This window comes from Morone saxatilis, unplaced genomic scaffold, assembly GCF_004916995.1.
Source record: "Morone saxatilis isolate NCDOM2014 unplaced genomic scaffold, NCSU_SB_2.0 Contig17, whole genome shotgun sequence".
In the NCBI taxonomy this organism is placed as follows: Eukaryota; Metazoa; Chordata; class Actinopteri; family Moronidae; genus Morone; species Morone saxatilis.
Window position 1 is genome coordinate 4227267 of NW_023339729.1, and position 22254 is coordinate 4249520.

The 22254-nt window shown below is 41.4% G+C and overlaps 2 protein-coding genes across 3 annotated transcripts; one reads left to right on the plus strand and one right to left on the minus strand.

Moving 5' to 3' along the window:
• Nucleotides 1-7073: 7073 nt before the first annotated feature.
• Nucleotides 7074-16680, minus strand: dgke (diacylglycerol kinase, epsilon). Its single transcript, XM_035659537.1, has 10 exons — nucleotides 15969-16680; nucleotides 15314-15473; nucleotides 15068-15187; nucleotides 14727-14870; nucleotides 14449-14606; nucleotides 13756-13804; nucleotides 13493-13606; nucleotides 13250-13321; nucleotides 12031-12133; nucleotides 7074-10661 (listed from the first exon to the last, which is right to left on the minus strand). The coding sequence occupies exons 1-10, from the start codon at nucleotides 16418-16420 to the stop codon at nucleotides 10363-10365; spliced, it is 1671 nt and encodes a 556-aa protein (XP_035515430.1). The 5' UTR covers nucleotides 16421-16680; the 3' UTR covers nucleotides 7074-10362.
• Nucleotides 16681-18535: 1855 nt separating this feature from the next.
• On the plus strand, nucleotides 18536-22254 carry cunh17orf67 (chromosome unknown C17orf67 homolog; the record flags this gene model as incomplete). 2 transcript variants are annotated; one of them, XM_035659438.1, is given in 4 exon segments in its annotated part: nucleotides 18536-18692; nucleotides 19844-19944; nucleotides 21253-21386; nucleotides 22083-22254. In XM_035659438.1, coding segments are annotated over 3 exon segments (273 nt in total). In that variant the 5' UTR covers nucleotides 18536-18637.

The window sequence follows — 22254 nt, forward strand, 5'->3', positions numbered from 1 at the left end:
AGAGGAGCCTGAAGGAGGTGTGTGGTGTGGTTTTATACTCACCTGACAGGAGTCTCACTGCAGTCCAAATGAAAATTGTGATGCCAAAATGATCACAATATCTGTCCAAATAATTGCAACTTGATGTTTTTCCATATCGTGCAGCCCCTCTCCAGATATCAGCTTTACTGGGCCGATTAGTCATTTGGAGGAGTAATTTGACATTTTGAGAAACATGCTTATTCAGACTTCTGTCTCCTGTCCTCCTTCACTTCACTCTCTGTCTGTACAGTACATATGTAGGTAAAACCAGCATCTGGTTAACTTAGCTTAGCATAAAGACCAGGAGCTGGTTAATCCCTAGCATCTGGCTCTGTCCAAAGTGCAAGATGTAACTTTATTGGGCTTTAGAGGTGCTGATAGATGAATTTTTGTTACCTTTGGACAGAGCCAGACTAGCTGTTTCCTGTCTTTGAGCTCAGTTAAGCTAAGTAAGCTGCTGGCTACTGCTATATATACTGTACAGACATAGGTGCAACAGCCTATATTAACTAATTAAACTAATCAAAAAAGCAAAGTGTTTTTCCCAAGTATCCCCCACGTCAAGGCGGTTATCAACCTGCTCTGCCAACCCAACCTAATCTGGCAATCAAAGAGAATTTATTAATAATAACAATAACTAATTGACAGCTAGAACATTTATAGATAACATATTATACAATAAAATGAGTCAGTCAAGACTATTACACTAGACTGTTAAATACATCTTAGCAATATAAAAACACTTTAATCCTAAGAAGGTAATTTAGTGAGCCAGTGGTGAGGAAGTAAGCAGGGTCTGTACCAAATATAAAATATTTTTCTGTGCACAGAGCATCGCCATATAAAGATGGACATCGTGTCTCCACCTCCTCCCACTGTACAAAAATTAAGGCAAAATATGCCGGATATGTATCCGATATATAGCCGATGCCATCTTGTGCTATTGCCGTTATTGGGAGCCGCTGTCTGCGCAGTAGTGATCAGGGTTGGATGGTTCCCACCCGTACACAGGCCGATTCAACTACAAGCAGGGCTCTGCTGTCAATCATGATGTGAAACCCCCTCTTTATAGCTTCAAATCAAGATGTTTTGCCTTCACTATTGTGTGTACATGTATCATGTCGTCAATTTTTATATGTGACGATGGTACAGAGGCTGTATTTTAAATCTGTCTTTTAGTCTGACCTCAGAGACAAGTTGGGTTTGCTGGACGGGAAGATTGAGAAGACTGACACTGTCATACTTCAAATCAGTGACATGCAGAGCAAGCTGAAGGTAAGTTTGACCTATTCCATTTCCAGCTTTTCACAAAAATAGAAAACAAATAAATTAGCGATTCATTTACAAAGAAAAGTGTGATGGCACTTACATAATGTCTATTTCTCCCTGTATTTACTCTTTATCTATGGCTCCTCTCATGATCTTTGCCTAGGATGCAGCAACCAATAGGAAGATGGCATTTGCAGCTGTGTATCAGCAAATGCGGGATATGTTGGTCCAAGAAGAACACAAGGCCCAACATGATGTGGACAACGAGCTGGAGACTGCTCAGATGAAACTTCAAGACTTCATGAAGAGGTTCACTGAGAATTCTGAAAACATGAGAAAAGCCAGAGAAGATCTCAACAGTCTGCTGAGTCAAACCCAAAGCCTGGCCTTTCTAAAGGTGGGATGAACATTGTCACAGAAAGATGAAGTACTGGAGGGTAAAAAACGATGGTAAATTGGTGTTAAGTCATGTTATTGGGTGCATACTATGTTTCGGCCACCACAAATTTAATTAAAGTTAGAATTTTAACTATACTGCAACAGCTGTTTTGAACATTCAAAACTGGCTGAAGTAATCAATTTAGTAATTTATTACACAAAAATGCCAAACATTTACTGGTTCCAGCTTCTCAAAGGTGAGGATTCAGTGCTTTTCTCTGTGATATATGATTAAATATCTTTTGTGTTTTGGACCGTTGATCAAATAAAACAAGCAATCTGAATACATTAACACTGGCTGTTTGATATCACAGGTATTTGTCACTATTTTCCAATATTCCAATATTTTATTAACAAATGAATTAATTGAGAATGTAAATGAATCAAGAATAAAAATAATTGTTACTCTAACATTACCGACTTTGGCACGCTCCAGTGTTGCTACCAAAAAAAGAGAACAATGCATGCTGTTACACCAATTACAGCCACGTCTTACATGTATTGAATGAATTGGGGGAGAAAACACATCCCATTAATAAGTATTTTCTTTCACTTGTTTCTCACAGGCTTCATTTGACTTGCCTAGGGTTGTAAAGTTTGACCCTTACGCCCCTCGAGTCAACCTGGACTCCAAGAAGGTGATGGCATCTCAGGCCTTTGCTGCTGCCCTGAAGGAGCGTCTGACTGAGATCCTCACACAGCCCGTTGAGGCCAGATTCCTGATGCTTAAACCAGGTGAACATACAGGTACATTTCCAGTTGGAAGTTTTACATTTGATAAGAAAATATAATGGAGCCAGCATGGCTTTTAACAGTGTTTCCCAACCTGGGGGTCGGGACCAGCACTAAGGATAAGCTTCACAGGGGGGTTGCAAGGCCTTGTTGATTTTAAGACGTATGAAGAAAACATACACAGTAGGCCAAATCTCCACATTTTGGTTCAAGTAAATATAAAGTAAATGGTCTAATAGAACAATGGCCAAGCGGTGGGGACAAGAAAACATTGAATTTGTCAAAAAAGAATCCTGTTAAGTCTCTATGATTGTTTAAAAAATAAGAAAAAATGCATAATACAGACAGAAAATTGTATAAAACGTTTCCTTAACAGGAATAATCTCATTATTAATCCAAATACTAATTTTATACAAACTTCTTACAGTTACTGACTTCACTATTTGGGTTAATTGTACAGCTTTTAATACAATATGAAATGCCCACACAATATGTCACTTAGTCTGGGTCGTGAGTTTATTACTCAGTGAAAAGAAAAAGGTTGAAAATGAAATCAAACGTTTACTCTATCGATGCTGTGTTTTCTAGCTGTGGGCTGTTTGAAATACTGAGCAGATCAGATTCTTTCCCTTGTGTAATCATTGTACCTGGATCTTCATTGGATGTTGCTGCCATTGTTGTGGGTGTGTGTGTGTGTGTGTGTGTGAATGGCTGAATGAGGGGCAAATTGTAAAGCACTATATAAATACAGTTTATTTACCATTCACAGATGAAAAAGCAGCTCCCGTCTCTGGAAGTACTGGATCTCAGTCGGAATCTGGTATGTTCATCTCTATGAAGGTATTAGAAAATCTAAATACAGTAGATACATGTCCCTATAATAAAATATCTGCCCATCCAATGACAAAAATGTGTGTGGTTTTTGCTCGTCAGTATATGTGTGTGTGTACCCTTTGATAGGATTAGGAATTGTAAAACAATTTGACAAGTGTTTTGTAACACATAGCTCTTTACAATGTCATAAAAAATGTCTTCTCACTTCAAATTCTGGTCCATAAATTCCAGAGCCGAAAGGACAGCCCAGCTCCCAAAGTTTCGGTTGTCCACCTATGCAGCCATACTTCCAGCCAGTTCCTGTACCTGTTTATATGGAGCCACCTGGAGGCTGGAATCCATCACATTATTCACAGGGCCAGTCACAAGGCTCTCATAGGGGCCCTCCATTTTTGGGAGGACAAAAGCCATGTAAGTACGATATAAACGTACAATCACATTGTGATGTTGGTCACGACAGTATGATTAAGAAATTCCAGACAGTGATCTTATCCTGGGACACTGAGATGAAACAATTGGCTGACAGAAACAAACTGACTACACTCATTTTTATTGTGATTGTATCACTTTTCTATCAAGACTTACACCATGAAAATAGTTTCAAGGAAAAACCAAGAAAACTGTCTGCAAGCCAGTTTATAAAGTGACCCCGAACAAGGCTGGAGAAGCACGTAAGAGGAGCGACACAGCCAAAAACAAAACTACAAGAATAATTGTTTGAATTGGGTTAGGACTTTTTTTGTAATGCCATCAGTCATCAGTATTTACCAAAAAGGTAGTGTCCCAGTATTTACATGAGATAAGATTTTTCTTTATTGAGTCCCGTGGTGGGGAAAATAAAATTTGGCACAGCAGCACAGGGGAATGTAGTGCAAAGAGTAGAGAAAGAATAAAATACAATAAAAAATTATAAGACAAAATATAATAGATGTATAAAACTTAGTGCTGGGCAACGATTACAATTTTTAATCGCGATTAATCGCAGTTACGCAAAATTCAACAATGAATTCAAAAGAAAATACTTGAAACTGTGTATAACTTTTGTATGTGCATGCATTTGTGCAAAAAAGACTCTGGCTTAGCAGGTTAATAGTTAACAGTCTCAATCAGCGGAGGTGGGCTGCATTAGTCTGTGGCTGAAAGTGCTCCTGAACTGCCACATGAAGGTAGAGGCCCAATATATAGATTACAGATACATTCAGAAACTAGTAAAAGTGCTTCCATAGGATATCAATGTGGTTCAGCTCTATTTTTGACTATGTATGGTTAGATATTAGGAGGTGCACGCTTTTTTGTCATTTGAGTCAACTCGCTGAACAATAACTGTATTATGTCAGTGATTAGTATGTAACATTTTCTAATATGGCAACATTTTGCAGTTCATACATGCTATATGTTAGCATTAAAGTAAAAGTTGAGTTGAGGCAGGAAGTGCAGTCTCATGATAATTGTCTGGGAGTGTGTCACTATGATCACATGATACCGTGATTGGATCAGTTAATGTGAAGATATGGATTATAGGAGCTATGAACAACATGTTTGTGTACATCTTGGTCAGTTGGTGCCACCAGATCGCTTAAGTCATAGTTGAAGTAGTCTAGATATTGATTGATCACCAATGCTATTCATAGAGCCACATTGCAACTCAAGAAAAAACGCCATAAAAATGTTTTCCTTGTTTTGTCTTGTTTAGCAAAACAAATGTGTTTGACTTTTTTATTGTCTGCTGTTTTTCTTTTTTTTTTTTTCAGACAAGAAAAGTGATACCAGTCACCACTCCTTCAACAGTACGTATTTCACCTCCATATTGTATTGCACAGTGAAATTTGATGTTGTGAGTGTTTTTTTGGCTAGGCCCACTATTACCAGGCCAGGTCTTTTCCTCAGACTGTATTGAAATAAGAACAAGGGTTTTTGGGTAAGGAACAAAGCTCTATGTTTAATGTTTTGCATTGCGTACAGTTTTTGTTTGTTTCCTAGAATTAAACCTTTTTAAAAGTTAATAAATATCTGTCGGACAACATTGAGCACTTTCTCTGTTTTTTCCCTTGTTTATGAAAACCATTGTACCACTGACCATGTACATTTGTGTTCTAAACTGGAACTGTGTTTTACATTTGTACAAGCTTTTGTGCTTATGCGTCAGTTTTTGAATAGAAGTGACTATAATGAGCTCCAGGTACTGTATGTGTGCAGGGCTGCCGTAGTGTAAGGTGTGGTTGTTTTAGTGTTGTTTGACTTCTGAGTTACATAAAATGTCTTGGGTTTAGCTTGGCCAATAATTACCATATGTCACAGGTGTAACAGCTGTTTGTCTGCAGCCTTCAGGACAACAGTGGACTCTAGTTCACAGGCAACTTTCCAATAAAAACAACAGCTTCAACAACACCCTTCTCATAGACCCCTGGTACCTGAATTACCTGTGTGCCAAGATGTTGGCAAACTCTGGAGGCTTTTGCAGAATTGCATTGCATTAACTTCAGAAAATGTTCAGTAGTAACTATAAAATTCAGGAGTTCACACTGTTGTGCTTCAGCTTGTCAATTTGAGCACATGCCATTTTGAAATTTTTTGAATTCCAAAAATCAGCTTGGCAAGTGGCAAACTCTCACACTGGGCGAACTACTACTAAAGAAACTTTTTTGTATATTTTCTTAAGAACAAGACAGAAAGCCCCACACTGCTCCAGCGTGGGATGGCCCCAAGAGAGACAATCCAGGAGGAAATAAGCCCAAAGTGGAAAAAGGACCTGATGCCCCAGTTAGAGACCCCCCACAATCCAGAGGAAATAAAGCCAAGTGGAAAAGGACCTGAATGGCCCCAGGGAGAGACAGATCCAGGAGGAATAAGCCAAGTGGAATAAGGACCCTGATGGCCCCAGGAGAGACAATCCCAGAAGCCATCCCTCATCTGGGAAATCCGCTAAATCCCACCCATGGCCGAATAAAAATAACTAGAGGCAGTTTACTTACGGAAGCCCTTTGTTCCTCTATGGCCATTGACAAATGTCCTCCACCTCACTTGGTTATTCTTTCCAGATCTCCCCAGGTGATCCCACTCCCAGACATTTATGCCTGGACACCTCTTCTCCAGCTGTTAAAATACTTTTAAGGCCCTGTCTGGTTTGGCACCTTCTTATATCTCTGAGCTGCTTGTGCCCAACTCCCTGACTGCCAGTACTTCATCAGTGATTGGTTCGGTACCACCATAGTGGCCACCGCTCCACATTTCTCCACCAGACGTTTAGTACTCTCCTGACTGAGGCAGATGTTAGTGAATGATTGCAGCTGTTTGTTGTGTTTTTTGTGGTTCTTAATATCTTAGATCTGTACAGCATCACCTGCTTTGTATTCAAGGTACTTTGGGATCTTCTGGAGTGTTTAAAACCTACCTAGCCTTATTGATCCAGCGTGCTTAAAGATGTAGATGTATTTGCTTGTGTATCCTAAAAATGCAGAGATTATGAGTCAATCACATGATAAGGAATGGCATAATACTATTGCTTTGTAAGTCCTGAAATAAAGACTTTTGACATGATGATATATTTGTGTGAATGATCAAATGGGTGTGGTAGCAGTTGCCTGGAAATGAACACATTTTCTAGCAACTTGACTTATCAACATTTGTTAAATTAGTTATAGATGAACACATCCAAATGTAATGACGTCATAGTGTCATTGGCTGCTGGGATCTCTGAGCAGGGATAGCTGCAGGTTTTCTCCCTCAACTGATTAAAGTCATTTATAATATAACTTAATTAAAACACAGGAACACATGGCTTCTATATGAAAATATTTATGGGAATGTTTTCAAATTCAAAACATTGCATTACATTCAATCCAAATCCATTTGTCACCTGTAGTAACAATTTCCCCAACAACCCTCTTGACTACCATTTTTGTCAATGGCTTAGTTTTACATGATTGTTACCAAAAGCTTATTTTCTCCCAGACACAGGTCCTTCGTATTTTCTCTTTAGCAGAGGCCAAATAATGCTTCCTTTTAAGATCATATTGTAGTCAACCTTCAGTCAGCCTGTAGGGTTGTTACTTTTACAGATATTTGACAGCAAAGAAGTAAGCCTATTCAAATATATATTAAGTAATAATGAAAGCATTTTGGTACACACCATGGTGACATTTGCCTTGCTGAACTGAGTCTATATAAATACTGTTATATCTGCCAAGATTGAACAATTAATAAAACTGACAGCTATGAATTGGGAGCATTCAAAACATCACAGTCATGTTCCTACAACTCTCAACAGTAAAACAAGTAAAAGTCTTTAGTCACACTAGCAACCTTGTGAGGTGTAATAGCCATCATTACACACCAGGAAACAAATTTGTTGGATGGTTTTAAAATGGGAGAGCACTTTACTTACTGTTACATCCTAGGTCCAAATGAGAGCCCTCCACCAGAATTAGTTAATGCATTTCCCACAATGCTAAATGAAAAATTGCACATTTAGAACATTTTTGAGGACTACATTGACATTTGTTTTGATATTTTCTGTTGTTTATAAGGGACCAACGCTGTTGGCAGAAGAGCTGTTCACTGCTCTGGGCAGCATGCATGGGAATGACTTACTAGAATTTTTATTGTTTTTTCCCCTGATAGTCTATAGTTGCAAAACTTTTGGCTGGTGGCATTTAAGAAAGAGTCTTTAACAGGATCTGGAGGTACTGGGCAAAACCAAGTGTAAAGTTGGAAGAGGGGAGTCACACTTCTGTTTTCTTTAACAAATGGAAATAAATTGGAAAATAAATAGGAAATAATAACAGACAAATATTTAACATATTTTATACTGCATATTGCAGGGGACAGATGCTTATTTCTTAGCACTGGAGCCTGGGAACATAGTGTGATCCATTACACACATACACACTATTTGACTGCAGCTTTAAGTTCTTACTTGATTCAAATTAATTGTACTTAACATGTTAGCATGTGCTGCCATACGTACATGCAAACTTAAGTGTTTGACAGTCACACATTTAACCTGTTGGTGGGGCTGAATAAATAGGATACACAAAATGATTAGGACTCTTCCCTGTGGACCATCAATGTCTGTAACAGACTGCATTACAGCTAATGAGGTATATAACTCGAAAACAGTGTTTTGAACTAGAGCCATGCTGCTAGTGTGGCTAAAAACCTTCAAACAAACCCCAGTTACATTTCAGCAAATTCAACACAACACACACAATTCTGGTAAACATGGATCAGGTAAAAGATCAAACAGGTGTCCTTGAGCAAGAAGAATTCACCAAACAAACAGTGATGAAACCATGAGGTTCCCTGCCAAGGAGGTGCATATTCCAAAAGCATAGGCATCACACGGCTAAAAACGGATCCCTGTTCAGCCTTATGATCAACAAGCTGGCTCCGGGTTAAGCATAAACTAACACTGTAGACTTTTCTTATATGGCTGTGAGCAACAGGCAATTTCTTTTTCTTTCTGCAATAAACAGGACCACCTCAAATGGTAAAAGGAATGTACCTACGAGTAGGCTACTTGACAGAAATAAGGACAAATGACCTCCTCCACACATTATGTTACACACATTATGAGTTCTGAAAAGATGAACAGTTAGATCAACGTCACCTGAACACAACACAGAAAAGTACATGCAAGTAACTCTGATGGTCTTAATATTAAACTGTAGAGATTAGTGTAAAGACCCTGGCTACAGAAAACACTGTCTTTATTCTGCCACCTTGTGGTGACTATCTGGTAAAACACAAAATGATGAAATGCAAGAGGATGACTTGAGTAACATAAAGTAACAACATAGGACAGCTTAATCTCATCAGCAGTTATCACAATCGGCAGCAACATCAAATTTCAACATTATGGTGTCATCTATGTCCTAAGCAGTGTAAGGTGTTTATCAGTGTAAGTGCCAAAACAGTGCAGCACAAAATATGTAAACACGAGGAACTATGTAAAGACGAGGACAAACGAAAGGTTTTACACGTAGGCAAAAAGAAAATCCCCAACAACAGTTACTTGGCAGTACTTTCAAAGTAAACAAGTCAGGCTGTTTCCTGTAGCTCCTACAGGAAAGTTAAATATAGCTTCGAGACTGTATCTTAGTACAATCTAACAGTTTTGGCGAGCTACGTGAGACAGTGCATCATGAAGTAAGCAAACTAGCATAGACGTCCAGTGATTGACACATTTGATTGACACATTGCAGTTGTAACAGAGCCTTTGCTCCATCGAGATTCAGAGACCTTTTTGCCTTCACATATTTCAAAGCCTCATCATCAACACATGCAGGAGACACTTAAAAACTATCAACGCTGTGATGACGAGGAGCCTGAAAGGGGAATTTAACAGATATTCTGTACAGTTTCACATTTCACCCACCATCTGTACAACACTCATCTTTTGCAGAAAATGCGTTTGCTGTTTGTGCTCTTATCAGAGTTAAAAAAACACTAATGGGCCAAAAAGCTTTGCATGTACCGTCAGCCATTCATTGTGACAGCACTGTATTACTACTTTATCACCTGCTGTTGACTGAGACATGGCTTTGAGGGCATTTGGTCAATTGAACCTGGGCAACTTGTTAAAAATGGCTCACTGATACCTGCAGGGCTGCACTGGGCATTTAATTGAAAATACAGTATAATAAATACAGTATTGTCGACTATTAGATATCTATGGCACGAGGGATCAGTGCAAATAAACAGCAATCTTTCTCCGAAACATTCACCTCCTCCTGACTGTCCCACCTGTGGAGGGGGAACTGCCTGAGCTCTGGGTTACAATGTATGGGGGGTGTGGAGATAAAACACCCAAAAACAAATCACGCCGGCCCCAATTCCAAACAGACCTTTCTAACCCGTGAGCTCCCTGAAAACATATGAAAGGATTATACAGGAAATGTATGACACCTATTCTGATCGACATGATTTGAGGATAGAGTGTGTTCAAAGATCATCGAGGAGGGGCGAGTAAGTGCCAATGCAAATGAGGGACTCATAGAAACTGGGCTGCAGAAAGAAGACAGACACTAAGACAATAAGAGCTTCAGATCACGTGTTGTTTGGGGTGGGTCATGCACGAGCGGAGGCCGGCCCTGCAGGCCTGGGTGAGTCGTGAGGGGTGGGGCTCTCCGTCTCAGAGGCGCTGGATTCGTCGTCATCATCGTCCGTCTGCTCGCTGCTGTGGTACAGCATGAGGGCCTGGGTCTTATGGGTGATTGTGATGGTGCAGGGACCCTGGGCCCACGGCTCCCCGTCCACCTGCATGGGCATCTTGGAGCTCTTGAGAACCAGCTGCAGAGGGAAAAATAACAGCCGATGCTTGAATATGAGCAGGGGATATTTGTCTCTAATGGCGGTTACCACCACATCTGGTGCTCACTGAGGATGATTATGTAGAACTGGGGCTGCAGGTAGCCAGACAACAAACTCTGCAGACACTTCTTGATGCTGAAAGAACAACATCTTGGACAGCTTCGGACATTAATCAAAGGCAAGGCAGTAAAGGACAGGTGCTCTTGATAAGAACATTCATTTTTGGTTGTCAGGTCTCTATCAATGAAACTAAATATAATATCATTTTCAGTGGGGTCTGGCCATTAGTTACACAGCCATTATTATAGAAGCTTAAAACACCAATGTAATCATTATGTGTTATTTGCCAACAAAAAAAAATTCTTTAACCCTTGACTGTGTGTTCCCATACTCGTGACATTAAACCTGCACCCTTGGTTAGCAGCAATTACATTACATTACAATGTAAGGTATTCAAATATCAGTAAAATGAGCTTCTCCATCTTTTCCTTTTTTCCCTTCCTGTGGTTGTCATGGTCTACCCATGCAGGTGCACAACAGTCCCAGCCATCCTCTCTCTCCCTCTTGTTTACAGTGAAAATAATGGAGGTGGAGATGATACCCACTCAATGTTTGAAAGCACTTGTAAGTCTCCGTAGGACTTTTTTCGCTTTGACCTTGAAATACATCGGTAGCTGTTTTAGAGTGTTTCTAATGAGTGGTTAATGGTGGATTTGGTGTTAAAACAAGTAAAGACTATGAGCACAGGCAGGAGCCCAGTAGCAAATGCTTAATCAGATTAGCCAAAATAAAATTAGATTCTTAAGTGCTGTTCACGGCTCCCTCATTGTCCTCTCCATACCGCCCTTTAATGAGGTTAGAACCATGTGAATGACACCTGGGATTGCCAATACCCGATGTGTTCGTAGGGTGGATGTAGTGCAGGTGTGTGTGCTGTGTGCTAGCTAGTGTGTAGTGTGTGTGATGTGCTGTCGTGTGTGTGTGTGTGTGTGTGTGTGTTAAGTATGCGTCACCCCGGACCAGTGTGGGACCTGTCCCAGCCGGCAAACAGGGTTGGCCAGCTTGACGCTGGATCTGAGCACAGTAGGAAGGAAGCCAAACCACACCCCACCACCTTTCCAGCAAGACCCCCATCATCCAGCCCGCAGGGAGAGACAAGGAAACAAGCACTGGCTGCTTACTGTTTAGTTGCTACCTGGTAAACTATGGAGCACTTGGATATTATCCACCTTTCAGTAAGAATACCAATTTGGCATTTTTAGGACTAACTGATTATGTTGATGCTCTCCCTTACCGTGTATGGGGGGGGCAGGGTTGCCATACCCCCCAATACCCCTCCCCAAGAGTCCTGCCAGCTTGCAGTAGCCAAATGTTGGCAAAACCCTATGATGCCCTTCCAGAACTGGGCAGCCGACCCTACCATACCCTGCATCCCAAACTCCAAGCTGCCAGTAGGAGCCGCACCAGAGAGACAGACCACGTACTCGACAATCAGTTTCCCTCTTTCCCTCCTCTGCCTGGTCACCATCTCTAAACAAGGGAAGGGTTTTCAACTTACAGTGTAGAATGTAACATGCAGCACTTTGACAAAAAAAAAAAAGCGAATTATCCTCCTGGCTTTGTCTTACATGCTTACAATCAGTTAACGGGAAACCAATGTAGATTTTTCTAAATGTGGCGAAACTATGCTAGAGAATACGAGCTCAACCCGATGCTGGAACTTATGAGGCTTGATGCCCAATCAAATTCCTGTTTGTTTGGTTAACAATAAACGATGAGTGAACTGAAGCATAAAACTAAATATAACAAGTCGCAAATACCCAGTATACGGGAACTATACTCGAGAGAGTTAGTGTTTGGTGTAGGCCAACGCCCAAATTTGAACCAGACCATAATTGTCAATTATATCTTTTCAATCAGTTATAAAATACCAGCCTGTCACGCCAATGACAATATCATGCCCTTTATGCATTTATGTTTGCTTTGCTAGCTGAGAGCGTCTCAAGATTAGCAAGAACTGAGAGTTAGATGAGAAGACTAACACTCTCATATCTGCGCGGCATATGGAGCCGGAGCTAGCAGGGGGTTAGCTTAGCTTAGCATAAAGACCATAAGCAAGAGGAAATGGCTAACCAGGGTCTCACCAAAGTACAAAAGTACTTCTGCCAGTGGTTAGTTCATTTTGACACAAACAGAAACATAAAAGCTGTGGTTTTATGGGGAATGGTAGGTGTCTTTTTTCAACTTTAGCGAAAGCTAGGCTAACTGCTACCACCACTGCTTCCGGGCCTTCATCCTAACTCTTGCCCAACAAATTACAGATACAACAGTTTACAAACATACAGGTCCATTCCAGAAACTCAAAGTAAAATAACCATTTTCATCCACCACAAAAAGGTCCCCGTCATTCACAAGCAGCCCAGATGGAATATATAAAAAATAATAATAATAATAAATAAAAAACTGTTGTTTATTTAGCCATGTTTAAGCAGTGGCAGCTTGCTAAGATGTGGAATTTAGGGCATAAGTCTGATTTTCAGCCAAGAATATTACAAATAGTGAAAACTTTGGATTCTCTTTATGAACTGCATAAGGGAGGACAGAATAAACATTAAGCTTCATTACATGAACAAGGCTACTGTACCTCAATCTTCTTATCCAGATCCTTACATTCCTGCACTAAACAATCTTTGGTGCCATACAGGAAATAAACAGCCTGCAGAAAAAAAAACAGGAAAGTAGGCTTTAATACAAAGCTTTCTCTGGTGTTTCTGACAATGAGGAAACAGGCAGCCAGCATATTCAGAGGCACTCTGTATTAATATTCAAATCCAAATTCAGTAAACATTTGCACATGATTTATGCATTCAGGTGCAGCGGCTCTGACCTTGTTGATGATACGGCTGGAGAAGAAGGAGGGGGTTTTCTCGCGGTGTGTGTGGAAGCTGAGCGCCATCAGAGCGTCGGGCCCCACAGAGAAGTAGTTATTCATGGACAGAACCTGAGGAGGACGCGCAGCGTGTGTTTTATATGTATTTCTATCAAATGTATTAATACACAACACACAAAGCCTGAATAACAACACATCAGCAACTAGAGATACGACTTCATATTCATAAAAAAGAAGGTAATACCGGAGATCACACTCACCTTTGGTTTACGAAAGTAGAGGCCTTTTGAAGCCACCTGCACCTTCCATCTGAAAGTGATTGTGTAGGTAATTAGCAGGAACAGAAGAAACACACTGAGGGCAATAAATAGGATTTTAGAAATACAGACAACACGAGTCTGCCCAGATGCAACCCTCCTGCTCAGAAATGTTTGCCCAAACAGCAAAAAGAAAGCAGATAGAATTTTTTATTTTTTGTATTCTTAATTTTACTCATTTAACAGTTTGATTATATTTCCAATAAATTATATTTCCCTTGGTCTAAATGCAGATCCAAATCCCTCTCCACACTGACATGAGTCAGTTCTGATGGAGAAATATTGAATCCTTTATTTAATGCTTTACTGTTGGCTTAAATGTAGTAAAATCTGTGACGTCCGTGTCATAAATGTTGGCTGCAACCCTGAACACAAATTGTATCAACATACACAAACAGATTCAAGTTCCTCCAACTCCAGTTTAAGACTTGTTGAGATGTTTGAATACCAGATATTTCATCACAAAAAAACTTCTAAAGCTGCTGACATAGCTTCTAGACTGAAGAACATAGCATAAAAAACACATAGTATTAGACTAATAAAACAAGCAGCTTATAGCTTAAGCTAATGAGATGATATAATACTGTGGAAGACTTGTTCCCAAAGCACAGACTGAAACTAGTATTAGTGTCCCACCTGTCCATTTTGACCACCTCTGCATCAAGGACGTTACGGAGAACCTGTTCCACAGGGATCTCTCCAGCATACCCGGCGCCCCAGCCTAAAGTGTTGGAAAGGTCATTTCCTGTCCCCAGGGGCAGGATGGTCACCCTTGGCATAAACTGGTCTTGGCCCTGACGGGGAAAATGTAAGAGCAGCAGGCGTGTTACTGACTTGGCACAGAGAAGTGGTGGCACACAGGCAGAGACAATGACACACTGCAACGCCTAGACAAAGATAAAATGTAATGAAACCTTCAGCTTCATAGTATCGATGGCATCCAGCACCCAGCCCACTGTGCCGTCACCCCCACACACCAGCACCCGCACACTGCCGGGGGGCAGCAGGGTGCACAGCTGGAGGGCTTTGGAGGGCGTGAGCTCAGACAGGTCAAACACCTGGAGGAAAGATGGGAGAAAGGGTCATAAGTCATGTTTGCGTAGGAAATACAATCTGGAATTGTCTGATTTAATTTGCTTCACTGCCTCCTGAAATGTCTCAACCCTGGTTCTTTGTAACTTTGTTTTAAAAAGGTGCTATAAAAATAAAATCATTTATTATTATAGATATAAAGTAAGAGAAGCTCCAGACCGACCTGCACTGGGTTCAGAAGGGTGCGAAATTCTCCCAGCAAAACCTCCCCCATGTTGTTTCCGCTACGTGTGTTAGCCAAGACCAAAACTGGAGTCCAGCCACTGCCACAGGACAACGCCAGCTACAGAAACACACACAACATTGCTTAAAACAGTCCTGGGACAGCATGTAAAAAAAAAATAAAAAATAAAAAAAACACAGTATGAGTCCACTGTGGCTCCAAACAACGCGGCCATATCTCCAGCACCTTGCTGTACTCGTCTGGGTGCCGGCGACGGAGCTTGTTGACCCAGTAGAGGTAGTGAGGAGGGATGATGAGGCTGTGGAACTCGCCCAGGTCACACTGGTCTGCGTCCGGCAGGCTGTCCATGCAGTCGTCGTGCACTGTGGCCTGACACCACACACACCTGCAGGACGGACACAAACCATTAGAGAAATGAGAAAATACACTAAAGCAATTCCTGCAGAAGGGAGCAAGACCCCGAGTCTTTACTGGCTGCAGGGGTGCCTGTCTGTCAGTCTGTCAGTTTGTGACACTGACCTGTGACCTGTGAAGCGGTCATCCTTAGCATCAGCAGATCAATTCATCTGACAATATGAAATTAGGCCAGCTAGTACAGAGAGCAGCAGCAGTCCATTAGTGCAAATTATAGGCAGATTAACATAAAATGGCGTTGTTCCCCATTATGATATGACAACCTTGGAGGGTTGGAGTGTGAAGCATGCTGGGATCTTGCTTTTCCTTCCATGTATTACAAGTGGTCAGTGTGTAGGCAAGGAGCTCTTCATGGGTGCAAAAAGAGCAAAAGCGCGTGTTCTGCGCAGATACGCAGCTGCAGATGTGCAGCTGCAGATGTGCAGCACAGTATTAAACGGCGACCTTTAGCACTACCTACGCTCACCTGAAGTCGCAGAGCTTCGGCTGGGTCCCACACTGCTGTTTGCATACTGCACAGTAGCTGGCGAGGGGGACATTTCCGCGGACCCAGCGGTGCTCCATGGCTCCGCCGGGGCTCGAGGGGGCCATGATCTCCTTGCAGGTCAGGCTCCGGTCGGCCCGGCGCAGGCACTGCTCGTCGGCGCACACGCCGCAGCAGTCGCAGAAAGCCCCTTGGAGGATGTGCTGGGAGCAGACGCAGCAGTAGGTGGGCTTGTTGAACAGGTCCGTGTAGTGCCAGCCGTGCTTGCTCTTGCGAAAGAAATCCTTCATGTGCGTTTTCCGCTTGGAGCGCTGGGCGCTGCACCACAGTGTGATGATGACCGGCACGATGACGGCCAGAGAGGTCCAGAACAGGAGGGTCCACTCCTCCCGGGAGCCGCAGTCGTCCTGCAGCTCGTCCCCCTCCTTGTACATCGCTGCTGGACGCTGGGCCGAGCGATGGGTGATGCTAATGAGCGGAAACCAGCACCGAGGAGGACCGAGGAAACAACGCGGACTGCGGACTGGACGCACCACACGTTCTCCCTGCGGCACTCATGTTCACGGACACCAGCCGCATGCTGGCACTAATTCCAGCTGAAATCTAAACATTTTGTGTCCGACTAGCTGTAAACATGAAGACAACGATGTGACGTTGAACCAATGAGCTACCTCGCTACCGTAGCTTCGCCAGAGAGTGTGGAAATGTCAAGATAACTCCGTTCACCGACGGGGATTGGACATGCGCACTGTGAGCCACAGTGCGTTCAGCATGCAACCAGCGGTGGAACAAGTGTTCACTTCCTTTTAATCCCTTTACCTCAACACCCCCTCCAGACACGCATTAAGACACATCTGCTGGGAACAATTATAAAGTCTGATATGTTGTTTCTGAATATGCAAATGTTCATTTCTAAAGTTTTCTGCTGGACACAAGATGTCTCCTCCTTCACTGTAAAGTCCATTCTCAGTGGATGTGCACTGGTGGATCACACTGTACAGGTTGCACACTGGACCAGGACTGACTTCAGACTATTTGTGATGTCACAAATCCTGCTCGTTGGCCTCACCAGTGAAAAATCTGATTTTCAATGAGCACTGAGAAACTTTCCACTTTCCTTCTAGTGTCAAACTGCACATACAGCACTAAAACAGCACACTGTAGGGACAAGAAGAAAAACATATGAGTGGAGGGGGGCTTTAAATATAAGAATTAGCAATACCACTCTATAAAACTACTCCATTGTAAGTTAAAGTCCAGCATTAAAAATTCTACCCAAGTAAAATTATAGCAGTAAAATGTACTTCAAGTATAGAAAGTATGTTTTGCAGAAGCATCCATATCAGTGGTGGAGAAAATACTCTTACTCTTTTTTACTTAAGTTAAAGTACAAAAGTATTATCAGCAAGATATACTTAAAGTACGGAAAGCAAAAGTACTCAGTCTGCAGACAGATCGTCCCTTGTGACTGATTTATTATTATTATTATTATTTCACTCTGAAATTACCTCAAAATTGTACTTAAGTATGTTATTTCCTGTTTGCTGGGCGCTACTTAAGCGAACCGGGAAAATAACACACAGCACATCTCACTGTTTCTATCATCTCTGATTGTGAGCTCCTGACGGGAACGCTGCTGCTCCACAGTACGCATGCGCTCTGCGCTCCATCATGAGTTGAGTGCGTGTCAGATAATCACATTGAGGGAACAGGAGCTCTCTGTGGGCCGGGAATGAATCAAAACAACAGTATCACTAAAGTGCGCACGGTACTGGAGGCACATGGGTAACGCACAGGCGGGGCAGCAAGAAGCGGAAACGGAAACAATGACGCACAGTGACGTCACTGGCAGTGCTCCAATCCAGCATTGAAGTAAATACAGAAAACATAAAAACAATATAGGGTGATATTTAGGCGGGTAAGTTGTTAAAAACGATTGAAATAAATGTGGTATGGTAAATGAGATCCTAAACGCTGTGAGCTGTCATGAACAGGAACCATGGTCAGATTAACCCAACAATTTGCCATACCTCTACCACCTCTCTGTGCACTGTGTATGCACCCTGATGCCTTCAAGCTCCTATGAATTCCAGTGCAGCCGCTAGTACTATTAGTTTGATTGAACGCAACTGTATTAAAACATGTAAGTGTTATAAACTGAAATAATAACGCTCGGAAAACTACACCTTCACACAGCGTCCCTCTGCAACACACACACAAAACGTGGTAATAATAGGGCCTTTGTAGTTTACTTTAGTGGTGCCAATCCCCAAGAAATTTGCATAGATAGATAGATAGATAGATAGATGGATAGATGTGCTTGCATTGCCATCTAGTGGACAGCCTCCACCTTGCCTCTATAGTGCGCCTACAGTAGTTGCTTTTAATTGTTCCTCCACAGTAATTATGCAACTTTAGAGGTGTAATATGAGGAGATATACATTATATATATATGCAAGTAAATATATCAGACACAATAACAAACAAGTAATTGATTTATTTTGAATATCTCCTTGGTAACATGAGCAGGTATGTGACAGTTATGTGGGTGACGTACAGGAGGAGGAGGAGAATTTTCCCCCTTCACCCCCTCTGGACTCTGGTCAGGACCTCAGAGCAGGGGAGGCTCAGTCAGGAAAAAGGTGACGAAGATGAAGAAGCTGGTGGTGTTTTTGCTCTGCCTGGTCCTGCTGGCCATCTACACAGGTAGGAAACTCTCACCTGAGGAGAGCAGTAGTCTGCTACAATGAATAAAGAGGTGGTTTCCAATAAAGGAATACCTTTTTATCTGTGGATTTAGGTCAATTAAGTCAGATGAGGACATGGCAGAATAATGAAGATATAGGATTTAGGACAGGTTTGCATGAACATAGTGTGTCTTTCTTTTTTTGCATGACTATAATTAGATACTGGATCAAAAAAAAGAAAATGGTGTGTCATTATTATTTTGGTTGCATCCTTGCATCTGTTCTTTTGCACCAGTGTTGCATGTTCCAGCCATTGCATTTCCATGTACAGTTGATTTAATTTCAGCATGCAATGTTGCTCCATTTTTTCCTGAAAACGAACAAATCCGTCATTCTTAATGAGATAGTTGGAGAATGTGTGTGAGAGTTTTGCCACGTCGCTGTGAGGGCCCAGGCAGCAGCAGCAGCAGCAGCTCTGGCCTTGTGTTGACAGAGCTGGGTTCATTCACAGCAGCTCCCTCTGGCAGGAGAGGAAGAGAGAGAGAGCCAGCCTGGCTGCCTGCTGGGGTCACGTGATGTATGGGCCGGGCTCCCTGGGGAGGGAGGAGGATGAATGGGCACTTTGTTACCTTCCACCAAATAGGCTGCCTCCCAATACAGGCCTGGGAAGAGAGAGGGAGACGGAGAGAGAGAGCGTGTGTGTGTGAGCAGCTCCCCTGGGGCTCGCGTTGGCGAATAAACAGCCTCACATGGACTAGCTAAACAGATCAGGTCAGCCACAGCTCAGCAGCAGCAGATAGTGGTGAGAGGTTTATTCATGGGTCTGAACACAGCTTGCAGTGAGAGGAATGCTGTCCTGATTAGCCAATGTCCAGCCAGCAAGAAAACAGCTGTTATGTTCATAGAAAAACAACAAAATAACTCAGGCAGAGGTTAGACTCAGAGCAGACAGCCTCAGTTCCTGAGTGTCTTGGAAAGAGGAAGCAACAATAGAGGAAACTGCAAACACACATGTACAAGACTGGAACAAAATCACAATTTCGCTCTTTTATCTCTTTTTTGTGCAGTTTATTGGCTTTATTGAATTCTTTCTTGGAAGAATTGGATGTGTGAATCACAAGACGGTAGATTAAACATTTAACTCAACTCTTATCTTTCTCTCTCCCTCAGATGCCAATCCTATCATCAAGGAGAGCGTCGCTAAGCAGCTGCTCCGCACCAAGAGGCAGGATCGACCAGTGAAGCCCGGCCACCCTGATGAGCCAATGAGGGTAAGGTTCATCCAGAGCAAAGAGCACAGAAACATTATAGAAACAGACTATTGACTATTGATCAGACTGAGTTCTACATCTATGTGGGTTATTTTAACCTTCCTATTCAGCATTTACAAGCACTGCATAAACAGTACTTTACAACACACTGTAGTGTAGCTGTAAACAATTATAAAGACTATTTAGTGTTTTATTATTTTTTGTGACAATGCTTGATATTTTAATGTACATCACTAAATAATTAATACACTGTGTTTATAAAGCCTTTATTAAGTGTTTATACAGATGCAGGTGGGTTTTAAACAGTTTGAAGACATATCTTTATATGTGATAGCAACTATATTATATCACGTTATGTCATTAAGCATTCATTATCTGTTTATAATGAATTATGGGGAATTGCAGTTGTTTACAGATGCTTTAATAAATACTTAAAAATGTGTTATAAACATTCATTCAAGTGTGTATGTTCTATTGTTTATAAATGCTAAATGGGTGGTTGTGAGTATTTTATAGGTTTTATAGGTTTATATATTATATATTATATTATATATATTTATATACCTACACACTAAATCAGTATCTTTTAAAAATGTAATGTTTCATAACTGTGTTATTTATTAATTTGCTTTTTAAAAATCTTGAAACATTCACAATTTAGAAAGACAATTAAAGCCAGTTATAAATAAACAAATATATATGGATATAATTTAACATAATTTATCATTTCAATTTTAATTTAAAATCAATTAGAGGTCTATCACGCAGGCATTGTGGAGGGAATTTTAGCTGAGCACATATTCACCACAAAGCTTCAGAATGCTCTTCAAATGATTAGAACAAAACCTTTTTTTAAAATAGATCGAATCTGATCCTCTCAACAAATCTGTCTTTCCGATCACAATATCAATCACTTAATGTAAACACTGTACTGCTTTAGCTCTTGGCACTGTGCTTCACTGCATTGTGACCTGATAAGAACTGAAGCAGCGGTATTTGTACACTCATCTCTCCCGTGCATTCGTGCATTGTGATGCTTTGAATGCATCCATTCATCATTGTACGTCTAAGCATGTTTCCATCTGTTTAGCTCTACTCATCTCTGTAATTTCACTTTGCGCTGTCAAGTGCTGTTTGTTGTGCTTTTATGGTACAATGCAAACATTCAAAGCAGAGGACAAAATAGTTCTGAGTCAGTACTGTGGCTAGGTGACTCCCCTCTCATTCAGGTTCATATGTGGCAAACCAGATCTGCATTTATCAGCTTTCTTGTGTTGTCACTTTATTTTCCTCTGTCCGTACCCCCAGGAGCACCTGCTCCACATGCAGGCTCTGGACCAGAGGGCCCAGGAGACCAACCTGGAGCACTGGCTGAACCCCCACTGCTACCCTCGCTGTGACAGGAACTATGGATACCCTGTCTGATGATGGCGATGATTGAGGTCACCCTCAAGTTTTAACTTTCACTTCAAACCCCAAATGCACACTGTGCATGAATGCAACACCGTGCACATACAGCAGCAACATAATCAGTAACACAGGCCCTAATCCTTATACTCACATTGGGAATGACATTCAAAAAGACCCAAGCAACCCCTGCTTCAAGGCTGTACTTTCTTCTATGCTCTCAATTTCTCATGGCTGTTGTGTTATATCTTTTCCTGTTTTTTCTGATTTCTATCTCGACTGCTTGGTACAACAGGAAACCTCAGAAACCTGTCAGACAGTTTCATAACCAGGCTCATTTTTTAATATTGTTAGATATCTTGTTTAAATCTTTTCAGTCAAACCGGTTTATAAACAACAGTATTTCCTTGTTAACAGATATCCACAGTACATGTAAGTCCTAACTTTAGTTTAGCTCTGTTACACACTTGAAAATCAACACTTATTTCACAAGCTTTTTGGTTAAGTAGAAAATAAAACTCTAGCAAAGGGACTTCGAAACTTGACAAAAAACCTAAATATTGAAATATTACTCAGTCTTGCCTTATTGAACAGCATAAATGAATACATTCACACATTGGTCTCATCAGACTAGAAATATGCTACATGTGTAATAGAAATTAGACCTGAGCATTTTCCAATGTTTGAACTGTTCTTTACATTGTTACCTTTTTCTTTTTGTTTCTTCACAGTAAAGGCCCAGGAGAGACAGAGTGGACTCAACAGTGGCAGCAATGAAAAACTCCTTCTCTCTCCTTTTCCTAATATATGACCATGTGAAGATAATAAACAGTGCATATAATCTCTCTGTATCCCAGCTGTGTAGTTTAATGTTATCAGTATTGAATTGAATTGAAAGCCTTT

Bases quoted from the DNA above. Each gene is read 5' to 3' on its own strand.
- dgke (XM_035659537.1), bottom strand. From the start codon at position 16,420: ATGTACAAGGAGGGGGACGAGCTGCAGGACGACTGCGGCTCCCGGGAG. The intron at 15,474-15,968 runs GTGAGCGTAGGT...TCCGTCCTGCAG, and splicing joins CCGAAGCTCTGCGACTTCAG to GTGTGTGTGGTGTCAGGCCA. The intron at 14,871-15,067 runs GTCGGTCTGGAG...TCTTTCCTCCAG, and splicing joins CCCTTCTGAACCCAGTGCAG to GTGTTTGACCTGTCTGAGCT.